The sequence below is a fragment of the Piliocolobus tephrosceles genome, chromosome 9 (assembly GCF_002776525.5).
Source record: "Piliocolobus tephrosceles isolate RC106 chromosome 9, ASM277652v3, whole genome shotgun sequence".
Lineage (NCBI taxonomy): Eukaryota > Metazoa > Chordata > Mammalia > Primates > Cercopithecidae > Piliocolobus > Piliocolobus tephrosceles.
Genome location: NC_045442.1, coordinates 96296540 through 96318317, shown reverse-complemented (window position 1 = coordinate 96318317; position 21778 = coordinate 96296540). Strand labels below are relative to the sequence as shown.

General features: G+C 39.5%; 1 protein-coding gene across 29 annotated transcripts in view; it reads left to right on the top strand.

The window, feature by feature from the left end:
• CREM (cAMP responsive element modulator) overlaps positions 1-21778 on the top strand; it is an 87312-nt gene that overhangs the window by 49753 nt on the left and 15781 nt on the right. For 8 of the 29 annotated variants that reach the window (XM_023218165.3, XM_023218164.3, XM_023218163.3 and 5 more), the window contains 3 exons: positions 3545-3642; positions 3790-3932; positions 12606-12794. In XM_023218165.3, coding sequence (XP_023073933.1) covers positions 3545-3642; positions 3790-3932; positions 12606-12794 — 430 coding nt within the window. Of the gene's footprint in view, positions 1-3544; positions 3643-3789; positions 4500-12605; positions 12795-19192; positions 19343-19393; positions 20307-20596; positions 20686-21778 lie in introns of those variants that run through there. The other 21 variants (XM_023218171.3, XM_023218170.3, XM_023218169.3 and 18 more) reach the window with 15 other exon arrangements.

The following is a 21778-nucleotide window of genomic DNA, read 5'->3' as shown; positions in this document are numbered from 1 at the left end:
GGCATGAGCTTTCTCTGGGTCAGAGACACCACGGGCTTGAAAGGTCCTGGAATTTCTTCGGCCTATGCCTTTTTCGTGGTTATAAGGGCATAACAGTGACTGTGATTTTTATCAGTCTAGAAACAAAGCATCAGCTTACATCTAGAGTAACACTAGAATATCATATGTCACAGATTTAATAAAAATAATGCACTGGCCAGGCGTGGTGGCTCATGCCTGTAATCCCAGCACTTTGGGAGACCAAGGCGGGCAGAAAACAAGATCAGGAGATCGAGACCATCCTGGCTAACACGGTGAAACCCTGTCTCTACTAAAAATAAAAAAATCAGCCCAGCATGGTGGTGGGCGCCTGTAGTCCCAGCTACTCAGGAGGCTGAGGCAGGATAATGGCTTGAACCCAGGAGGCAGAGCTTGCAGGGAACCAAGATCATGCCACTGTACTCCAGCCTGGGCAGCAGAGCAAGACTCTGTCTCAAAAAAAAAAAAAAAAAAAAAAAATTAACCGTATTTAAGTTCTATCTCCAATTTCTCTGAAGAAGTTAGAGAGGATAGTTTATATGCTGGCCTAAGAAAGGCTTCACTGTTAGTAGTCGTGAGGTCGTAGTGAGGTAGTTTAACTGCTTTAGAACTTCGTGCTTGGAACATTCTTAGCCACCGAAGGATGGGCACCAAAAGTGATAAGGAGCATGTGTTCCTTAATATCTGTCACATCAGAAAATGACTGTTCCAGGACAGTAACCACCTCCCGATGGTAAGTATCCTAGCTGGTTTGTCATTTCTCAGGAGCAGGATAAAGAGAAGTAGGGCAGCCATATTAGTGAGTGGTATTACTTAAAAATAAGCAAAAACAATAACAAAAAAGATCCAACTTTAATCCTCGATGGTGATCGTTTTGGCAGGTTTCTGTAGCTGGATCAGGCACCGGAAGAGGCTCCCCAGCTGTAATTCTAGTGCAGTTACCTTCGGGCCAAACTATACATGTCCAGGGAGTAATTCAGACACCACAGCCATCGGTTATTCAGTCACCACAAATACACACTGTTCAGCTTAACTTCCTTCCTGGGTGGTTTGTCTTTTACTTTCTTGAGCCACTTTTTTCCTCTTTCACTAATTCATTTATCATTTTTCTTTATGAAGCTTTTATGCGCAAATCTTTTTATTAGATATTTGGAGGAATCTCTTTTCCTTGCATAAGGCGCTCTGTGTCCTGCTAGGTACGTAGGTTTCACTTCAGAGCTGCAGCTTTGTTATCAGCTCTTAATTTGGGGACTGAGTAATTGCAGATGAGCAGTTCATGTCTTCTTCACATTGTTGTTCTGTGTTCAAACTGAGATTTATTTAGCGGCGCTCCCCAAGGGTGGTGAAAAATATTTTGAGGGTTCTTCAGAGAAGATGTCTGATAAACACAGTAATATAAAGATTATAGTACTGATGCTGTTTTCGTGAATAATCACCTTAGTAGGTAGATACAAATTTATTTAAAATTCGGTATACATAATTCTTAATAAGATGATTTTATTGATGTATCCCTCTCAGATTAAACCTTGGCTTTTGTAGATATAATTATTATTGTGGTTAAGATCTAGAGATGTATTTTACCCTTAACATTTCTTGAAGGTAAAACATTTTTTCCATCAATAGATGTAAATTATTAAGTATGCATTTTTTTTAAGTATGCATCTTAATTACTGAATTTATTTCTGTTCCTTTTTAAGGTCAGTTGTTATCCTTTAAATGCTGAAATTATCTGAACCTAATTGATAAAAAAAAAATCTGTGAGGAAAAGGGAGACACATATACATAGTGTAGTCCTTTCCCGCGTGTTCAAGTAGTTTATCACAGGAGAACGATGAGAGTGGCAACAAGATACCTGACGTGACAAATTCACATATGTTAAAAGCTTGATTATCTTTGTGGCATGGGTATCTTCTCCTCTATTGCCCAAAAGTGTAAGAATAATTCTCATAATTATTTTTTTTTCCTGTGATGGCCCCTGATTCCAAGAGTTTCTAACTCTTTCTGACACTAATTATAAAACAAGAAAATCTTTCCAACCTCTTCTTTGTTTTATGCCTTTTATTGGGGTCCACATATTTCTACTTGGTTTTAACCTGGCTGGTATTGGAAGAAAGTATTGTCTATTATTTTTATTATTTAATAGAGACAGAATTCTCAGTATGTTACCCAGGTTGGTGTTGAGCCCCTGGCCTCAAGTGATCCTCTTGCCTCAGTCTTCCAAAGTGCTGGATTACAGGTGTAAGCCAGAGCACCCAGCTGAAAGAAAGTATTCTCTTACATTCAGTAGGCTTTGTTTGGATTTTGTTAAGTGAATGATTTAATTGTCCTTGTAGAAAGAGGTGCCAGTGGATCTTGTCCTAGAATACTTAATCCCTCTGCATGAACTTTAATTTTCACCTTTTCTAAACTAGATAAATTAATAGCCTACCTCACCTAAGGGAGTTGTTATGATTCTATGACAGATGTGTGAGAGCCTGGTGTAAAGTGATGAATACTTAATATTTGGTGGTGATATATGATTATCTGAGGCAACAACATTTTTTTCAGTAAGTTCTGTTGATTGAGTGTGTGTGCTTATGTGTGGGGCGTTCATGAGCAAAGATGCAGAGTCATATGTGAAGGTGAATATACACCTCCGTGTACTTTGGGAGGTATATATTCTTGCTTGCATTGTTGACATTTTAATAAGCTCTTTTGATTTTATCCAAATCAGTTTCCCATGTACTTACAATATGAAGTGAGTTTTGTAAACTCTGCTACCCTAGGCCCTCAAAGTATTAATAATTGACTGAATATATCGAAAGCGGTCATGTTGTTGAAGAGATTCATTGTTTTAGTTTTCTGACTTCTTTAATAATCATATCACTGAATTATTACTTGACTTGAAAAATGAAATCATGCTTAAAACTCTGATCTTTCTCTTAAGGAGAAATTCTTTATTTGGATCTTCAAGACCTACCACCACCAAACCCTAACTTACTCCTTGTAATAGAGATCCTAATTTTACCCAGACTTGCTTACTGACTTGCTTATCTACTTAAGTATTCTGTCTTGGTCCTATCTGATGGCTAATGTGAAGACCCAGCTCACGCCAGTGCCAGCTGTGAGAGAGTGGAGACAGCAGTGTGATCCAGGAGCTCTCTTCTGCCTTGGCCCCTTGCTGGCTCCCTCCTGGATCCGTAGGAGCACTTTCAGGTTGAGAGCTTAGGTCTTGGGTATTTTACATTTTGTTCTTTGCTGCAATGCCTCATTTGACATCCCAACCGCTCTTTCCCTTGTATTTCTGTAGTATATAGTACCCGTATCATTCCTTTCCACACACATTTGTTTTATAACTGAAATGTTTGTGTCTGCGCTTCCTTTCTTGAGCCAGACTCCTTTAGTGCAGATTCACTGTGTTGTATTGCTCGGTTGCTTCCACAGTGCCTGGCTCAGTGCTGCACACGCAGACTCTTAGCCTTAATTTTTTGAATGAGGGAAAAGAACATATATTTTATGATACATTTCAGAAAATCTTGTATTATAGGTAGCAACAATTGCAGAGACAGATGAATCTGCAGAATCAGAAGGTGTAATTGATTCTCATAAACGTAGAGAAATCCTTTCACGAAGACCCTCTTATAGGTAAGTTAACCAAGTTTCCTACTGTAAAGATACTTTTTCCAAAATGGTAGAATAATTATTCATCAAATCAATTCTTCCTTTATAGCTTTTCTGTTTTAAGAGTCATTCATGTATCTTAGTGACTTACATTGTTAAATTATATTTTAGGAAAATACTGAATGAACTGTCCTCTGATGTGCCTGGTGTTCCCAAGATTGAAGAAGAAAAATCAGAGGAAGAAGGAACACCGCCTAACATTGCTACCATGGCAGTACCAACTAGCATATATCAGACTAGCACGGGGCAATACAGTATGTATGCTGCAATTCGATATGATACAGTGCTAGCTTTAAGTCTTCTCTAGTTATGTTGAAGCAACTCAGGTTTTGGCATTAAATTGTTCCATTTTTAAGTGCATCAATACCTAAACTGTATCATAGAATGAAAGTATATGTTAAAAAGTGAGATATTTGTATTGACAGCTATCATATAATTTTGAAAAGTAAAAATTTTAACTGCTGAATATAGAAGAAAAATTTGGAGTAAAAATAAAGGGAGGATTTTTCCTACTTACATGTTTATATTAATCTCTAGTAAAACATTGTTTTTGTTGTCTTTATGATGCATGCAAACATAAATGTCTGTATTTCATTCTTGTTGGCTTTTGTTACCCACAATTACATACTATACTTACTAATCTAAGAGTTTTCTAAAGTATGTTTTCAATGTTTCACTACTCTCTGTTAATTTGTGCTACAGTTTTTCCTAAAAGAGAATGGAAAAATGATTTAAGTTTTTAAACTGAAGCAATTGGATAGATAATTTAATTGAAATTTTACACACCAAAAGTTCTGAATAAACAGATACATTCACATTCAGTCTTGTGCATTTTAATGGACTGTTAATTCTGTGCTTTTAGCTCTGATTAAAGCACTAGTTTTTTCCCAAATGAAAAATGTTTGATACATAAAAATAGTAAAAACCAAGAGCTAGAAAGAAAAGAAAAAGGAGGAGAAAGGATAGGGATATCACATATCCTAAGCTAGCCACTTAGGTACTGGAATAATGTGATATTCCTATCCTTTCTGGAGTATAAATTGTCCACGGAAATTGTCCAAATCAGTTTCCCATGTAATTATAATATGAAGTAAAGTGAGTTTTGTAAACTCTGCTACCCTAGGCCTTCAAAGTAATTGACTGAATATATTGACAGCAGTCATGTTGTCGAAGAGACTCATGATTTTAGTTTTCTGACTTTAGAAAGAGCTACTTAGGTACTGGAATATATGTGATATTAAATAACGTGTTTATCCAATTAAGGTATGGAGATTTTAGATATATTCTTTGTTTTTCCTTTAAAAAGTAGCAATACCAAGGAAAAAAATCTCAAGTCTTAATTTAAGTCCTGGCTACTAAAACAAGCTATAATTTTTAATATATGAGAAGACTTTATATAGTCATTTTTTTTGGAGCTTTTTAGAGTTTTTCTTGTAGCATTGGTAGATTTGCAGTAGTAAACTATTAAATACATTTTCTGTTGGTAATTGAGGGAAACTCCTACCATGATACCTAGTAGATCCAGGGTGTAGTATATTCACACCTTCTACAGGGCACCCAGTAGACTTGTCCACAGTCAGTGTTAGCAAAAGAAAACTCCCCATCATCTGTAAGAAATAGACCTTGAGGTTTACATTGTCACTTTTTTATTACTTCTTTTGTTTACAGCTGTTTTGTCTGGCACACTGGGAATCTCTGGTGTGTTTTAGAACTATGAAACTGCATATGCTAATGTGCAAGGCCTGCTGGTGAGCCTCTGCAGCACAACACGCAGGTTATGAGAGTGCTGAGTACCTCGTCCCTCTGTCCCCAGAGGGGCTGGGCAGAAGCTGCTGGTGCCTCCTGGCTGGTCAGCCCTGGCCTTGAGCAGCTCCATCTGCTCACCCCAGTGGGCTGTACACATATCATCATGCTCTGTTTGTGTCATGACAGGGAAAAGGTTGGAAGTGACTGCTGAAATGACACTAAGACTTCTCAAAGTGTTGGGGACCACTAAGATGCTGTCATCGTAACATTTCTCTGGCTTGTCCTAATGCTACTTAGGACTTCTGATAGAAACAGTGATTCCTTTACAAGTTGATAGGGAAGCAGATGCTGTAGGGTTAACTTGTCTAGATTATTAGCTGAAAATTTGAAATTATGAAAACGTTTGGGGTTGAAGCTGGAGAGGATGTGGGGAAGGAACCATCTTTGTGCCATTTGCAAACTCAATGATCAGAGCAAGAAGGTTTATTAAATTCATATCTCAGGTTTTAGTCTTTGAAGTGGGAATAATACTAAATTGCCAAACTCTGGGGTTCCTGTGAAGACAAAGGAGATAACGGGTAAAAGTAGGGGGAAAAAGGCATGCTACTATTGGCATGAAACAGAGAAATTAAGTTAGATGAACCATTGTCTCATTCATGTTCATTGAACTTTCCCTCCAACCAGCCTCAATGGCTTCATTCCCTGTGTCCTTGGTGCCTGCTCACAGCAGGGGACTGGCATTAAACCTTACTCTGTGTGTCTGTAGGGGGATGAGAGGAGCGGAGTCAGGAATTCTGGTTGAGAACTAGAAAACTGCATCTTTAGAAATTAGATCTCAGGCCAGGTGTGATGGCTCCCACCTGTAATCCCAGCACTTTGGGAGGTCTAGGCATGAGGGTTGCTTGAGGCCAGGACTTTGAGACCAGTCTGGGCAATAGAGTGAGACCCTGTCTCTACAAAAGAATTTTAAAAATTAGCAGGGCGTGGTGGTATGCGCTCATCCCAGCTACTCCGGAGGCTGAGGTGGGAGGATTGCCTGAGCCCAGGAGTTTGAGGCTGCAGTGAGTTACGATTGTACCACTGCACTGTCCAGCCTGGGCAGTGGAGTGAGACTCTATCTCAAAACAACAAACAAACAAAAAAAACACATCTGTGTATTTGCCACATAAGAAATCATGGACTATTTCTTACTTTGATTTCTTAATTTGAGCCTATACGGTATGATCCTAGAAATTATTTTGATAAGAATTTATAGTTCTGTGTGTATAGTCTGCAGGTAAAAATTGCCATTTATTGGTTCACACAATGTGAATTTCCTTTGTTAAAAATGCATTTTGGGGACATTTAGTGACATTTATGTAGATAATTCTTTGATAAGTGAATACTAACAATATTCAAACTTTTTAGAAGACGTTTAATTGGAGGGTAAACATATACTTACACAACATCCATTTTTATTGATCTTATTTCTTATAGAACTAACTTAGCAGATATTAATGCTTTACTGTTGTAGCAGAATGTCTAGAAATGGAAACAATTGCCAGTGTCCTTTGGTTTTTAGAATAGAGGAATTTATTTTACTAGAATTTCTGGAGACTTTCCTATTTTTTTTTCCTTCCCTTTCAGCTGTAAATGGTTTTTTTAATGCTCTTTCATAACCTTTTATTATAAAAATTTTTTAGGCCGGGCACAGTGGCTCAAGCCTGTAATCTCAGCACTTTGGGAGGCCGAGACGGGCGGATCATGAGGTCAGGAGATCGAGAGCATCCTGGCCAAAACGGTGAAACCCCGTCTCTACTAAAAAAATACAAAACCTAGCCGGGCGAGGTGGCGGGCGCCTATAGTCCCAGCTACTTGGGAGACTGAGGCAGGAGAATGGCCTGAATCCGGGACGCGGAGCTTGCAGTGAGCTGAGATCCGGCCACTGCACTCCAGCCTGGCCGACAGAGCGAGACTCCGTCTCAAAAAAAAAAACAAAAATTTTTTTTTAGGTTTAATTCTTCAGCTTTATCCATGGATGGCTTTCTCCCAAACTTTGCTTTTCTTGTTTTCCAAGATTAGTATTTTATTAGTTGTTTTTAATTTGAAATAATGAGTTAGCTGGTGTTTAAAAGAACTAAATGTATATCAAAGTTGAAGAAATAAAGTGTATTCAAGTTTTCCCATATACAAGCAGTTACGTTTTTCATAGTTGAAAGATACTTGGCAGAAGTTGGCCTTATTATATTGACTTACTGTTATCACAAAAACTAAGAAGTGAAAGTTAGAATAGGCTACTCCCTGGGGAATAGGAAAACTAGCATAAAATAGACAGGGATCCATTATTACAACACCAAGTAAATGAGCTCTACCTGCAGAATCCTCGCTGGAAGTACAGATCTTAGTGATAGGTGTGTTGCATAACAGTTGAGCGATGCTGGTCAAAGAAAGTCTTTTATCTCAGGAGCATATACCTGAGACATGGCAGGAGAGAGAGAGCCTTAGAATGAACAAAGAATGTTACTTGCTGCATAAGGCAGTTAAGATATGCAGTAAATGAATGAATTTATAAAAGCAACTGAGGAAATTAAAATGTTTGAAGCTTCCTAATTCATTAAATTTTCTCTTGAAACAAAGGTTACTTAAATCCCCCATCCTACTATACCCAACTTCTTCCTGTACCAATTAGAGACTATCACCCAAGACTTCAATTTTTTTTCCCGTAAATGACCCTGTTTCTGCTTGTGCCTACTGTGTTTTACTAGGAATCTTATTAGAGTCTCTATTAACTCCTCTTTCTGGAATTCTTATACACGAAAGGTAAGTGGATCGATCTAAACTGCACCATTATGAAAAGAAAAATGTGAACTTTGTGGATTGCTTATAAGAATTCAGATTTCTCAGGAGGCTCACAAATAAACACCAATTCAACTTCTTCATAAAGGGAATTGGAACATGATAGGCTTACACATTTGAAAGTTAATCCAGTTGCAGTTCTTAATAGTGATGTTTACATTTCTTTAGGGCAACTGTTTCAAAAATGTTTAAGGCACTACTTAATATAACTCTGGCTTTTAAACTTTGGTGTTGCTATTCTTGTTAAAGCATGATTTAGTCGTCTTTCTGTTATATGTGCCTCTTGGCTTTTAAGGTACAGGTACTCATAGGTACTCTCTTATGGTCACTCTGAATTTAAACCTGAGAATTCATTGGAACAAAGGTCTGTTTACTGCTCTTTTTAAAGTTAATGCAGTGAGATTTCATTTATGAATCTTTGCATGGCAATTTGGAACAAGAGTGGTTTTAAATATAAACATTTACATGTTTATGCATTTTAATTAGCTCATGTGTATAAGTTTAGGTTTAGAAGTATATAACATGGGCTGGGCGTGATGGTTCACGCCTGTAATCCCAGCACTTTGGGAGGCCAAGGTGGGCGGATCACCTGAGGTCAGGCGTTCGAGTCCAGCCTGACCAACGTGGTGAAACCCTGTCTCTACTAAAAATACAAAATTAGCTGGGTGTGGTGGCGCACACTTGTAATCCCAGCTACTCGGTAGGCTGAGGCAGGAGAATCACTCAAACCCAGCAGGTGGAGGTAGCAGTGAGCCGAGATCACACCATTGTATTTCATCCTGGGTGAGAAGAGTGAAACTCCATCTCAAAATAAATGAATGAATAAATTAATTAATAAGAAGTATATAACATCACCAGGCTTAGTGGTTTGTGCCTGTAGTCCCAGCTACTCAGAAGGCCAAGGCAGAAGGATTGCTTGAGTCTAGGAGTTTGACCAGCCTGGGCAACATAGCAAGACCCCCATCTCTTAAATAAATAGCTAAAATAGAAGATGTGTCTAAATTCATTCAGTTAATTTCATCATTTTTTCTCACTCTGTTGATTTGTGTTTATTGAAAGCACATGTTATGCTATCCTTGAATATTTTGAAACCTAAACAATTTTCTCCTCAAATCTCTGAATACGGACAGGCCCACATAAAACCTATTTCCAGGATCCTGAGGCATTGGGAAATGTTGTTTCTTCTCAGATGAGAGAGAACATTTTCAATGGGAAGGTCCTCTGTCATTTGATAACAAAATCAAGAGCACCTTTGGTATAAAAAATGAAAATGAGGCTAAACATGCCTGACTTAATCAGTAGAAATGTTTTCTCGCTAGAGCCAGTGTGTGAGGGGTATGTGTGTGTTTGTTTAGCTTTTGTTTTCCACATGTAATTAATATGACCTCACCAGAAAATAAAATGAGAAGCAGATTCTTGATGTTCATATTGTGAAAACAAAGTTTTTTGATCAAACTATGGGGAAACATTACTGAAAGAAAAAAGGAAATGAGTAAATCAAAAAGAAAGAAGAGAAAAAAGAAAGTAAAGATCTTTGTTATCTACCTGTTTAGGGGTTCTTACCCCTGAGGGAGCTACTCTCACCTCAGATTGACTTGATCTAAAAGCTTGATAATTACATTGGTGTTGAAAAACTAGGTTCTATGATTGGAATTTGAAACCATACCTCATTTAACTCTCCTAGATTCACAGGTGGCTTAAGTTGTTTATAATACCATCTATCATGAGGAAATGATAGCCATTCATTCATTCATTCATTCTGTTTATTGAATGGCTGCTCTGTTCTAGGCTTTGTCCTTCTTTTTTTTTTTTTTGAGACAGAGTTTCACTCTTGTCCAGGCTGGAGTGCAATGGCGCGATCTCGGCTTACCGCAACCCCCGCCTCCCAGATTCAAGCGATTCTCCTCCCTCAGCCTCTCGAGTAGCTGGGATTACAGGCATGCACCACCATGCCTGGCTAATCTCTTGTATTTTTAGTAGAGACGGGATTTCTCCATGTTGGTCAGGCTGGTCTTGAACTCCTGACTTCAGGTGATCTGCCCACCTCGGCCTCCCAAAGTGCTGGGATTGCAGATGTGAGCCACCGTGCCCGGCCTAGGCTTTGTACTTTTAACACATCATGGTTACCTGACCTTAGGCTGTTCTTTCTAAAGCACTATTTCTGTGACATCAAACTAATTATCGACTGAAAAATACACATTGAAATATATGACAACATACAAAATTTACTCATGTCTAGCCACGAAGGGCCAAGAAAGCAGTGTCTTTTGACATTTTCATACTTATAAGAAGTTAGATCTCCCTCCAACCCTTTTACTGTGAGGGCTGAATCCTGAGAGTCGTGAAATCTTTGGAAAGCCATGATGTAAAAATATCCTGTTTTTAAAGTAAGTACAGAAAATACCGCTCTAGATGAGCCAGATAAAGTGCTGTTACATCAGGGTATCTCAGCCTCAGCTCTGTTGACATCGTGTAACTGACTCCTCAGTTTCTGCCACACTGGCCTGTCAGTGAAATAAAACACAGAGAACGCAGCATGTGGAAATCTTTTTAAAAATGTTAATCTGTCTTCCTGTGTAGACACTGGCACCCTAGGTGAAAGAAGTGAAAATTTGTTGTTGTTACTCTTTCCATAATTCTCATAGGTTTGTCCTATCTAAGGTTATTACCTAAGTGCTTTTTTGCCTACATGCTATTAAAAACGTTTGGAAATGACTTGAAAGTATTCAGAGTATATTTTAAACACTACTTTATGCTACTGTAAGGCATGTATTGATGTATAGATGTCATGTTATTCTGGTGATGTGTTTTTAAAATCTTTGTTGTAAAGCCTAGTTAGCTAGTTTATATGTGATTTTTTAAAAAGCATAACCTCTGGTACCATTTAATACCTACTATTTAAAACATGCAGTTGGAATCTTTATGTTAAAATATACAGACCTTTCAGATATTTTAAATAATACTTGTCTATTAGAGTGAATTTTTTTTTTCCCCACCCCCTAGAGTGAAATTTTGAAACAAAACATTTGATCAGTTATTCTTTGGAAGCTTCAAGTCAATTAATATGTCAGCTTTTAAACATGACTGGCAAATCTCAGTATTTAAAGGGAATCTACCTCATATTTGTTGCCATTAGCTGTAGTTATTTGAGACACTTGGTAGAGATAAATATTGTAGCACAAATCCTTTTAGTAAGAGTTACTTTTTAAGGACCTTTTCAACTTGACATTTTATATTTCGGGATTCTCCTGACATAGACAAAATGGCAACGGTTACACTTTTCTAGACTTAAGCTTTGTAACCAAAATATTTTTATATAAATTTATATATAAATATATAATCATATATGACACATATAATTACATATATAATTTTTAATATATAAATATATATAAAAATACTTTGGTTATATATATAACATATATATAATTGTATGTATGTATTTCTTTTTTTTTTTCTTTTGTAACGGAGTTTCTGTTGCCCAGGCTGGAGTGCAGTGCCACGATCTCAGCTCACTGCAACCTCCACCTCCCGGGTTCAAGTGATTCTTCTGTCTCAGCCTCCCGAGTAACTGGGACTACAGGCGCCTGCCACCACGCCTGGCTGATTTTTGTATCTTTAGTAGAGATGGGGTTTCACTGTGTTGATCAGGCTGGTCTCAAACTCCTGACCTCAGGTGATCTGACCACCTTGGCCTCCCAAAGTGCTGAGATTACAGGCGTGAGCCACTGCACCTGGCCTATATATTTCTTAAAAACTACTTTCTTTCGATGACAAATTAGAAAAGTAGTTAGCTGAATGAAGGTACAAATTCATTTTAATTGTAATATTAAATGGGAATTTTTCTCTTTTCTTTCCTTTTTTTAGAGACAGGGTCTCCCTATGTTGCCCAGCCTGGCCTCGAACTCCTGGGCTCAAGCAGCCCTCCTGCCTTGTCCTCCCAAAGTGCTGGGATCACAGGTGTGAGCCACCACACCTGGCCTTAAGTGGGAATTTTAAATGGTAGAAGAATGGTGTTTGTAAGGAAAAACATCTGAGAGAATGGAGAAGACCAGGAGGCTGGACTCTCCCTGTCTGCTTCTCCACTCTTCCTCTTGAGTAATGTAGTTAGCTGGATGCTAAGGAGTAGGAACACTCCATGGGCTCTGTGAATCTCAAACAGTTATTTTCAGGTGTTTATAAGCTTTTCCTAGGGTATTGTCCCATGACGAATTCAGCATAGAAAATAAGGGTAACCTGAGAAAGAAGCAATGGTAATAAATAGACCCAGAGTATATTCTTCCAGTAGGGGATTATTAAAAATAAATCTTGAAATTCTCTAATATTTCTTTTCTTTTTCTGTTAAGTTGCTATAGCCCAAGGTGGAACAATCCAGATTTCTAACCCAGGATCTGATGGTGTTCAGGGACTGCAGGCATTAACAATGACAAATTCAGGAGCTCCTCCACCAGGTGCTACAATTGTACAGTACGCAGCACAATCAGCTGATGGCACACAGCAGTTCTTTGTCCCAGGCAGCCAGGTTGTTGTTCAAGGTATATTTTATTAATCTAATACATTTAGAATACCTATGGATTACTATATCACACCATTGAGTGGTGATTTTGTAGTTTTCTGAAATATATCAAAGGTAGATGGAGGGGGGGTTGGGACGCACTTAAAAACGCTTACAGAAGAAATATTTTAATACATTAAACAGCAAATTAAGTTTTATCATTTTTCACCTTTTAGCAGGTTTTACTTGCTCTGGAGAAAGGCCCAATTCAGAGTAGCATGATAGAAAAAGAGAGAGAGAAACATGAATGAATTTTTTGTTTTGTTTTGTTTTGTTTTTGAGATGGACTCTCGCTCTGGCGCCCAGGCTGGAGTGCAATGGTGTGATCTCGGCTCACTGCAACCTCTGCCTCCTGGGTTCAAGCGATTCTTCTGCCTCAGCTTCCCAAGGATCTGGAATTACAGACATGTGCCACCACACCTGGCTAATTTCTGTATTTTTAGTAGAGACGGGGTTTCATCACATTGGGCAGGCTGGTCTCGAACTCCTGACCTCAAGTGAAGGCCTCAGCCTCCTAAAATGCTGGGATTACAGGCATGAGCCACCATGCCCGGCCACATGAATGAATTTTTAAATTAAGTAAATATCCTTCATTTGGGGGTTGCAAATGTTGTACCTAATAGATTTATATTACCTAATCTGTGACAATTTAAGTATTCAGGCTATGATGCCCCAAATTTGGGTTTTTCCCCAGCTGTTACTTTCAAGTCTAATTTCTAGGTAACTCATTTCAAAACAAATGCTGACTTTGGGTTTTTTTGTTTTTTGTTTGTTTTTTTGATGGTTCTTAGTATGTTTGAATTCTGAGGTATCCATTCTAGTTCTTATGGAAGCTGTCAGTAATGAAATAAAAGTTGACATGTAGCCCTAAGCTTTTAGGGTTACCTGAGATTTCAACTATTTCACCTGGATTTGTGATATACATTATTTTAATTTAATTCAGTTGTGCTTATGATAACTATAATAGATGTATTTAATATAGCTTTCAAAACTCCTGTGTTTTAATTGAATTCTGTTCCTTTTGGTCCATTTGCTTAGGATTCAGGATTTAGCACTTTTTTTAAAAAATTTATTTGTTTATTTTATTTATTTATTTTTGAGATGGAGTCTTACTCTGTCGCCCAGGCTGGAGTGCAGCAGTGCGAGCTCGGCTCACTGCAACCTCTGCCTTCCCGGGTTCACGCCAATCTCCTGCCTCAGCTTCCCGAGTAGCTGGGACTATAGGCGCCCGCCACCATGCCCAGCTAATTTTTTTTGTATTTTTAGTAGAGACAGGGTTTCATTGTGTTAGCCAGGATGGCCTTGATCTCCTGCGCTTGTGATCCTCGTGATACAAAAAATTAGCTGAGCGTGGTGACAGGCGCCTGTAGTCCCAGCTACTCGGGAGGCTGAGGCAGGAGAATGGCGTGAACCCAGCAGGCGGAGCTTGCAGTGAGCAGAGATGGTGCCACTGCACTCCAGCCTGGGCGAGAGTGCGAGACTCCATCTAAAAAAAGAAAAAAATTACTTCACAAGTCACAAAGATATTTTTCCACATTTTTTTTCTATTTGCTTTATGGTTTTACCTTTCACATTTATGTCTTTAATGTATCTGGACTTCACTTCTGTATATAGTATTTGGTGGGAATTCATTTTTAACTTATATGGAGCCATTCCCAAGAGTTTGTTGTTTCCTCACTGGTGTATGGGGAAGCCTTAATTAGACAGTAGGTTTGCTTGTGCACGTGGATCTGGCCCGTCTTCTGTCTGATTCATCTTTTTCTGAATGCCAGCGTCATACGCGTTTGTTATCTCATAGAACAAGTTCCCCTTGTCTTTTTTCTCAGTTTGAATGGAGGGTTAGCTTTTTGTGCCCTATTATTCTTTCATATGCATTTGAAATAAGTTTGAGTTTCTAAGTAGTAGTAGTAATAATAATAAAACCAATGATGAGACTGCATTAATTTTGTTTTGTTTTGTTTTTTGAGACAGTCTTGCTCTGTTGCTCAGGCTGGAGTGCAGTGGCGCAATCTCCGCTCACTGCAAGCTCTGCCTCCCGGGTTCACGCCATTCTCCTGCCTCAGCCTCCTGAGTAGCTGGGACTCCAGGCACCCGCCACCACACCCAACTAATTTTTTTGTATTTTTAGTAGAGACGGGATTTCACTGTGTTAGCCAGGATGGTCTGGATCTCCTGACCTCATGATCCGCCCGCCTCGGCCTCCCAAAGTGCTGGGATTACAGACTGCATTTCATTTAGGGACAGCTGCATAATGTTAAATTGACCTATCCCAAACCATAGAATGTCTTGTTTATTCGGATCTCATTATACTTCTTTTAACAGTTGAACATTTTTCTTCATGGAGGTCTTGCATATTCTTTCTTCAGTTGGTTCCTAAATACTTTATGGGTTTTGTTGCCGTTACAATGGTACCTTATTTTTTATTGTATTTTCTCATTGTTGCTGGTGTAGAGAAATACAGATTATTTTAAGTTGATCTTTTATCTATTAACTTTGCTAAACTCTAATTCTAATAATTTACTGATTCTTTGTGAATCGGTTTGTGATCCTATGTGAATGTTTATACAAATAGTGATGTTTTATTTCCTTCCTTCCAATCTTTATTCCTCTTTTCTTTTTTTCTTTTCCTTAAATAATCATGGCCAGGAGCTCCAGTTTAAACGCAGCAAGGCCAGTGGGCATTCTTGTCTTCCTGAACTTGGTGGCAGTGTTGCCTGCCTGCCTTCTCCCTTCATCTCACTGAAGGGCTGTGTCAGCTTCTTTGTGGATTCTCAGTGCCTGTCTTGGCTGATGCCTCAGCAGTATTTAACACTGTCAACTTCTGCTTCCTCCGCTTCCTGAGACTGTGTCCTCCTTGCTCTTCTCTCTCTGCTGCTTCTCTGTCAGTGTCGTTGCTGGGCGAAGCTTCCCCTGCCGCTGTCCTGAGTGTTTCAGTGATTTTCACGCTCGCTCCCCCACCCTCTTCCTGCTGAGCTCCCTCCCTGAAGGACTCCCTCCCACCCTGGCTTCAGTTCACTGTGACTATGTCCTGACTCCAGCTGGTTCCTTAGATGGCCCACACGTACCTCTGATACAAATCCCTGAAACCCGCTGTTCCTATCTTCAGTGACCAACCACTACTATCCCACCTGGTGCTTGATGCCAGAAACCTGGATGTTGTCTCATATTCTCCCCAGTCTCCACTCAAAGTTACTGTGTAGATTCTTCTCCCTGGCTGAGCCATACATGCTTCTGCCACTCCACACCCCTCTGTCCTGGCCCTGGCCTGGGTGCTGTCCCTCTGACCCAGGCTACCCCTGTGGGCTGCAGTCTCCAGCAGCCACTAGAAGCTGGCTATTGTGGAATAGCTTTCTGATCTTCCTAATCATGCCAGAGGCAGCAGCTCCTTTCTTGGCTCAGTTTTTGGGAATTGTTCCTGAAAATTCAGCTAGACTCTTAATTCCTCACAGTGATTCTGGGAGCCACTGATGCTTCTTAAAAACAGCAGCTTCTTGCCCCCAACATCTCCATTACTGCATTGCACTGTTTCTCTTTTCTTTTCTTTTCTTCTTCTTTTTTTTTTTTTTGAGACAGAGGCTCACTCTGTTGGCCAAGCTGGAATGCAGTAGTTGGAACGCAGTGGTGTGATCTCAGCTCACTGCAACCTCTGTCTCCTGGGCTCAAGCATTTCTCCTGCCTTGGCTTCCCGAGTAGCTGGGATTACAGGCATGTACCACCACGCCCAACTAATTTTTGTATTTTTAGTAGAGACGGGGTTACACCATGTTGGCCAGTCTGGGTCTCAAACTCCTGACTTCAGGTAATCCGCCCATCTCGGCCTCCCATAGTGCTACAATCACAGGCGTAAACCACCGGCACCTGGCATCTGGGGTCTTTTTTATAAGGGCATTAATCCTGTTCACAAGGGTGTCACCGTCATGACCTTATCACCTCTCAGAGGTCCCACCTCCAAATACTATTGCATTGGAAGTTAGGATTTCAACAGAGGAAATTGGGCAGGGATACAAACATTCAGTCTATAGCATCCTCACAAAAGCATGCATAAATGTCTGTGACCTGTTTAGACAAAGCCCCAAATCTTTCATGTGGCCCAAATCTTTGCTTAATCAAAGCCTTGCTTTCTTTAATAGCTGCCTACCTCTCCATTTCTCCCTCTTCTGTAATACAGCTCTTTATTTCATTTCCTGGAATAGGCTCTCTCCCTCCAGGGCCTTCTTCACACATACTGATTGCCTGATAAGAGTACTTTCCCTGATTGTATGCCCTACTCGTGTTTCACCTTAAATGATTCTTCCTCCAGGAATCCTTGCCTATCCTCCACATCTGGCTTAGGCAACCCCCTGTGAGTTCCTGCTGTACTTCCTTGGGCACACATCATGTTGTATTGTGGCTCTGTGTGTCTTGGTAGATGGTAAGTTCTATTTGGACAAATACCTAGCACAGACCTTGGCATGTGATAAATGTTCAGTAAGCATTTACCAAATGAAAGTGAAATATTCTTCCTCTGAAAATGTGATTTGTTCCATGTGTGATTTGTTCCATGTGAGATTAACTGGTCCAGGGAATATATTAAAACTTTACTAAAAGAGCAGTAATCAACTAAGCAACCCATTTCCCTTCTTTCTTTCCTTCCTTGACTTTTTTTTCACACCAGTATTTATTGAGCATCTATGTGCCAATTTAAAGAAATGCTGACGTAAAAATCAATTTCTTACTGATTTTCTGAAATTTGAAATAAAATTTCCTAATAGCATTCTTGGACCCAAACCCTCAGGTGTGGCTGGGACAGCAAAGAGTCCCTGCTGGAGCCCCAGATTGGGGTTGATGTCTAGGTCTAGGTGACCATCCAGGCTTTCTTACTCAGCCAATATATCTTCAGCTGAATTGAAACCCTAGCCCCCTTGTCAGGTATCCTGGAGAATTACTAGAAACGTGGACACCCCCTGAAACTTTACCTACTGAGCATCTGAGGTGTAAAGTCCTTACCTTTACTGGAAGATGATTAAATACAGCCAAAATGTGGTGGGATGTCCTTTCATTGACATAAGGCTGGATTGAATTCTAATCATACAAGGGGAAAGGGCTTTGTACAACTCACTGATAAAAACAAAAGGTCGGCCAGGCGCAGTGTCTCACGCCTGTAATCCCAGCACTTTGGGAGGCTGAGGTGGGCGGATCACCTGAAGTCAGGAGTTCGAGACCAGCCTGGCTAATGTGGTGAAACCCCGTCTCTACTAAAAATATAAAAATTAGCCAGGCGTGGTGGGCACCTGTAATCCCAGCTACTCGGGAGGCTGAGGCAGGAGAATCATTTGAACCCGGGAGGCGGAGGTTGCAGTGAGCCAAGACCGCACCTTTGCACTCCAGCCTAGGGGAGAATAGCGAGACTTTGTCTCAAAAAAAAAAAAAAAAAAAAAAAGACAAAAGGTCTCAGTGGCATGTCACTTATTTTTTTGCAGTGGAAATGCCAATAATTTTTTTCCAGGCTATGGTCTGTTCTACGGTTGAACATTTGCCCATTTTTGTGTCTAACCTTATAATCACTGAATTTTCTATAATGATCCAGCTTTCTATGTGCTGAGCCTTCATTAGGTGATCCAAATAAAATTTGGCATAAAAAATGTATAAATAGTAATTTTGATTTATTTATGAATTTTAAAAAATCACAAAAGTCTTTTCAGGGGGGTTTAATCTGGTAAAACAATGTATTAGATTGAATCAACATGAAACTGCTATTTTTGTGGGCCAAAAGGTCAAATATCAGCAAGTTCATGTGATTCAGTCTAGTAGTTATGGGGGAATACTACATAATACTTGCTCCACTGGCACAGTGAATTTTAAAAATTTCATTATCTACTCCCTTCAAGTGAAAGTAGCAAATTCTGTATCACCTTAGGAAGAGTTGGATTTTTTGATGGTGTAGCAAATAGCTCAGCAAATAAAAATGTGTTAAGTAAACACAGGTGGCTGGATATTTCTTGGTGAGTTTAGAAGTGACTATGAAATATGGTATTTCTTTGCTGATAATCAGTGTGTTGTTTTTTTTTTTTTTTTTAATCCCCAAAGTTTAAATCTCCAAGTGTTTTTTTCCTCCTATAAGTTAGGAAAATATATAGCGTTTATTCTCACTATGTTTACCTAGAAACCTTGGACACAACAATAATAAAGAAGTAGCCCTGTAAGATACAATCATGTAACTTTTAGTGCTAAAAGAGACATTATTATTATTATTATTCCTATTTTGCCAGAGCCCACCTCAAACAGATTTCTATGTAAAAATGAGAAACAAGAGCATTAAGATGGTTTATTACAGGAAGAGTTTTTATAGGGCTGGGGTTTCAGTGAGCTCGCCTGTGACAAAGCAAATTGATGGCAGTGATAGGCTAGTGATGTCATTGTGATGTCAGTCCTCCTGCTTATCCTGCACATGCTTGCTAATTTGGAACACTTTATGTTGAACTGTGGTAGAGGAAACAAGACAGTTCTGTCTGCAGAAGCCCATTATGGCTGTAACTGGAGATGACACAGGTAAGAATGTTAAAGAGGGGTTTCAGTTAATTCTGCAGATTGTTTTGAAGTTTAAGAAGTATTCAGGAACATCTGAGTGTTTCAGAAAGTGTTACTCTCCTAGTCACTTAGGTGTAAGACTTTTTTGAAATACACATCTATATATATTCAGCTCGCTTTGTTAGGGCATCTTAGTGTGATTGTTTCTCTGCTTAATATTCTATTGCCTGCTTGACCGAGGCACTAATCCTCTCTTCCTCCCTCTGTCCTCCCTCCCCTCCTCCCCCTTCCCCTCCTCTCCTCCTCCCCTCCTCCCCTCTTCCCCTCTCTTCCTCCCCTCCATCTCTGCGTCTCTCTTTCGTGTGCACACCATTCTGCCCTACTGAAATAAGCTGTTACTTCATCTGCAACCTGTTGCAAATTCAATCTAGCCACAGGTTAAACATACAGTATATACTGTTCACGTTCTGATTTCGTTACTGTGGGCAAATGCAGCTCCAAACAGAATAGGAAAAACCCGCGTGTTACGGATATTTGTGTGCCTACTTGTTTCTTTCCTCCTGTTTTTAAAATGGTCTGTTCAGCTAATTGAGTTCAAAGGGCTCATGTCATTACATTTCCTGGAATCGTGTTTCAGCAGGGGAAGTGGAAAAGTTAAACTCCAAGCGAGCTGCACATTGACGTCAGTTCCGAGTCATGTTGTGATTTAGTCAGTTCCTTTCTGTTTTGTAAAATGCTGCTGACAGATTTAGAGTGAACTGGCTCACCACTGCCTCTGCCTCCAAGCTCCCTTTTAGACTGAATAGCTTTTTTTGTTAGCCCTACTTTAACATTTCTTTTGAAGTGGGTATCTGCTTGAAGAGGGAAACACGTCACGAAACTGTAATGCATGAACAGAACTCAGGAGTTGTCTGGCCAGCTTAGTGGTAAGATTGAACCTCCTACTGAGGCCGTCCCTGCACGCGCCTGGTGAGAAATGGACGATGTATGTATAAGCTGGCGGGTTCTTTACTCTTACTCCATCTATAGGAACTTGCGATTCAGAGCGCTCTCTAGTGTCCGGTCAGGGAAGTGCTTGTCTTTTACTTACTCTCCCAGCCTCTGGTATTTGAAATTGTAATGGGTTATTTTTCACTAGGTTTGCTTTTCTCAGTAACAGATAGTGATTTCGAAAGACTTAGTTACTAATAACCTTTGTGTGCTTGCAGCGTTGTTTATTAAGTGGTCTTGTTTGTAATACAATACTGAATTTGCAGTTGAATTAAGAAAGAGTGGATGGTTTTAAACAACTTCACTACAATTTAGCTCTTCGAAGTTAATGGGTCTCAGCCCTCTTTCTGGATAGGAACACTGGATTGTCTTGAGTAAGTAAAACCTGTATTATATTGTTTTTAAAACTGTCTTGAGGAGCTTTTTTTTTTTTCTCAAAGAAGTTTTGTGAAGTTCTAGAGATGCTATAGACTGCAGAACTCAAATGATGAATTTATTTTAAGATGTAGATGAACATCTCAAACACTGCATGTCATATGATTCTTAGAACCAGAAGGCACTTTTGTACATATATTTATTTTCTAAAACTTATTGGTTTATATCTTTCTTTACCAGGCCTTTCATTCCTATTCCCCTTTTGACTTGTCTAAGCATAAGACTCATAACAAAAAATAAATAAAATGATGTGAAAACGTTGTGTACTTTTTTTTTTTTTGAGACGGAGTCTCACTCTGTTGCCCAGGCTGGAGTGCGTGCTGCGATCTCGTCTCACTGCAAGCCCCACCTCCCGGGTTCACGTCATTCTCCTGCCTCAGCCTCCTGAGTAGCTGGGTCAACAGGCGCCCGCCACCGCGCCCGGCTAATTTTTTGTATTTTTAGTAGAGACGGAGTTTTACCGTTTTAGCCAGGATGGTCTCGATTTCCTGATCTCGTGATCCACCCGCCCGCCTCGGCAACGCTGTATACTTCTAACCACTATTTATAAATAGATAAACGTTTTTGACATTTGTTTTTACAGAATGAACATAACATCCTTGAAAGTTTTTTTCACAGTTTTACCAATAATGCTACACATGATTGAATTTCCCTTTCGAATTTAAACTTATCAAAATGCTGAAACTTTAACATGTCAAACAACAGAACACTTTTTCAAAAGACCTGATTTTGCTTTTGGAAATCATGTTTTTTAAATCTGGTCAATTCTTACAGAATCAGTGCTACTTGAAAAATGAGTAATAAATTTTATTTCATTTTACTTTATTTGTTTGTTTGTTTATTTATTTATTTATGAGACAGAGTCTAGCTCTATCGCCCAGGCTGGAGTGCAGTGGCGCAATGTCGGCTCACTGCAAGCTCCGCATCCCGGGTTCATGCCATTCTCCTGCCTCAGCCTCCGGAGTAGCTGGGACTACAGGTGCCCGCCACAACGCCTGGTTATTTTTTTTTTTTTTTTTTTTTTTTTTTTTT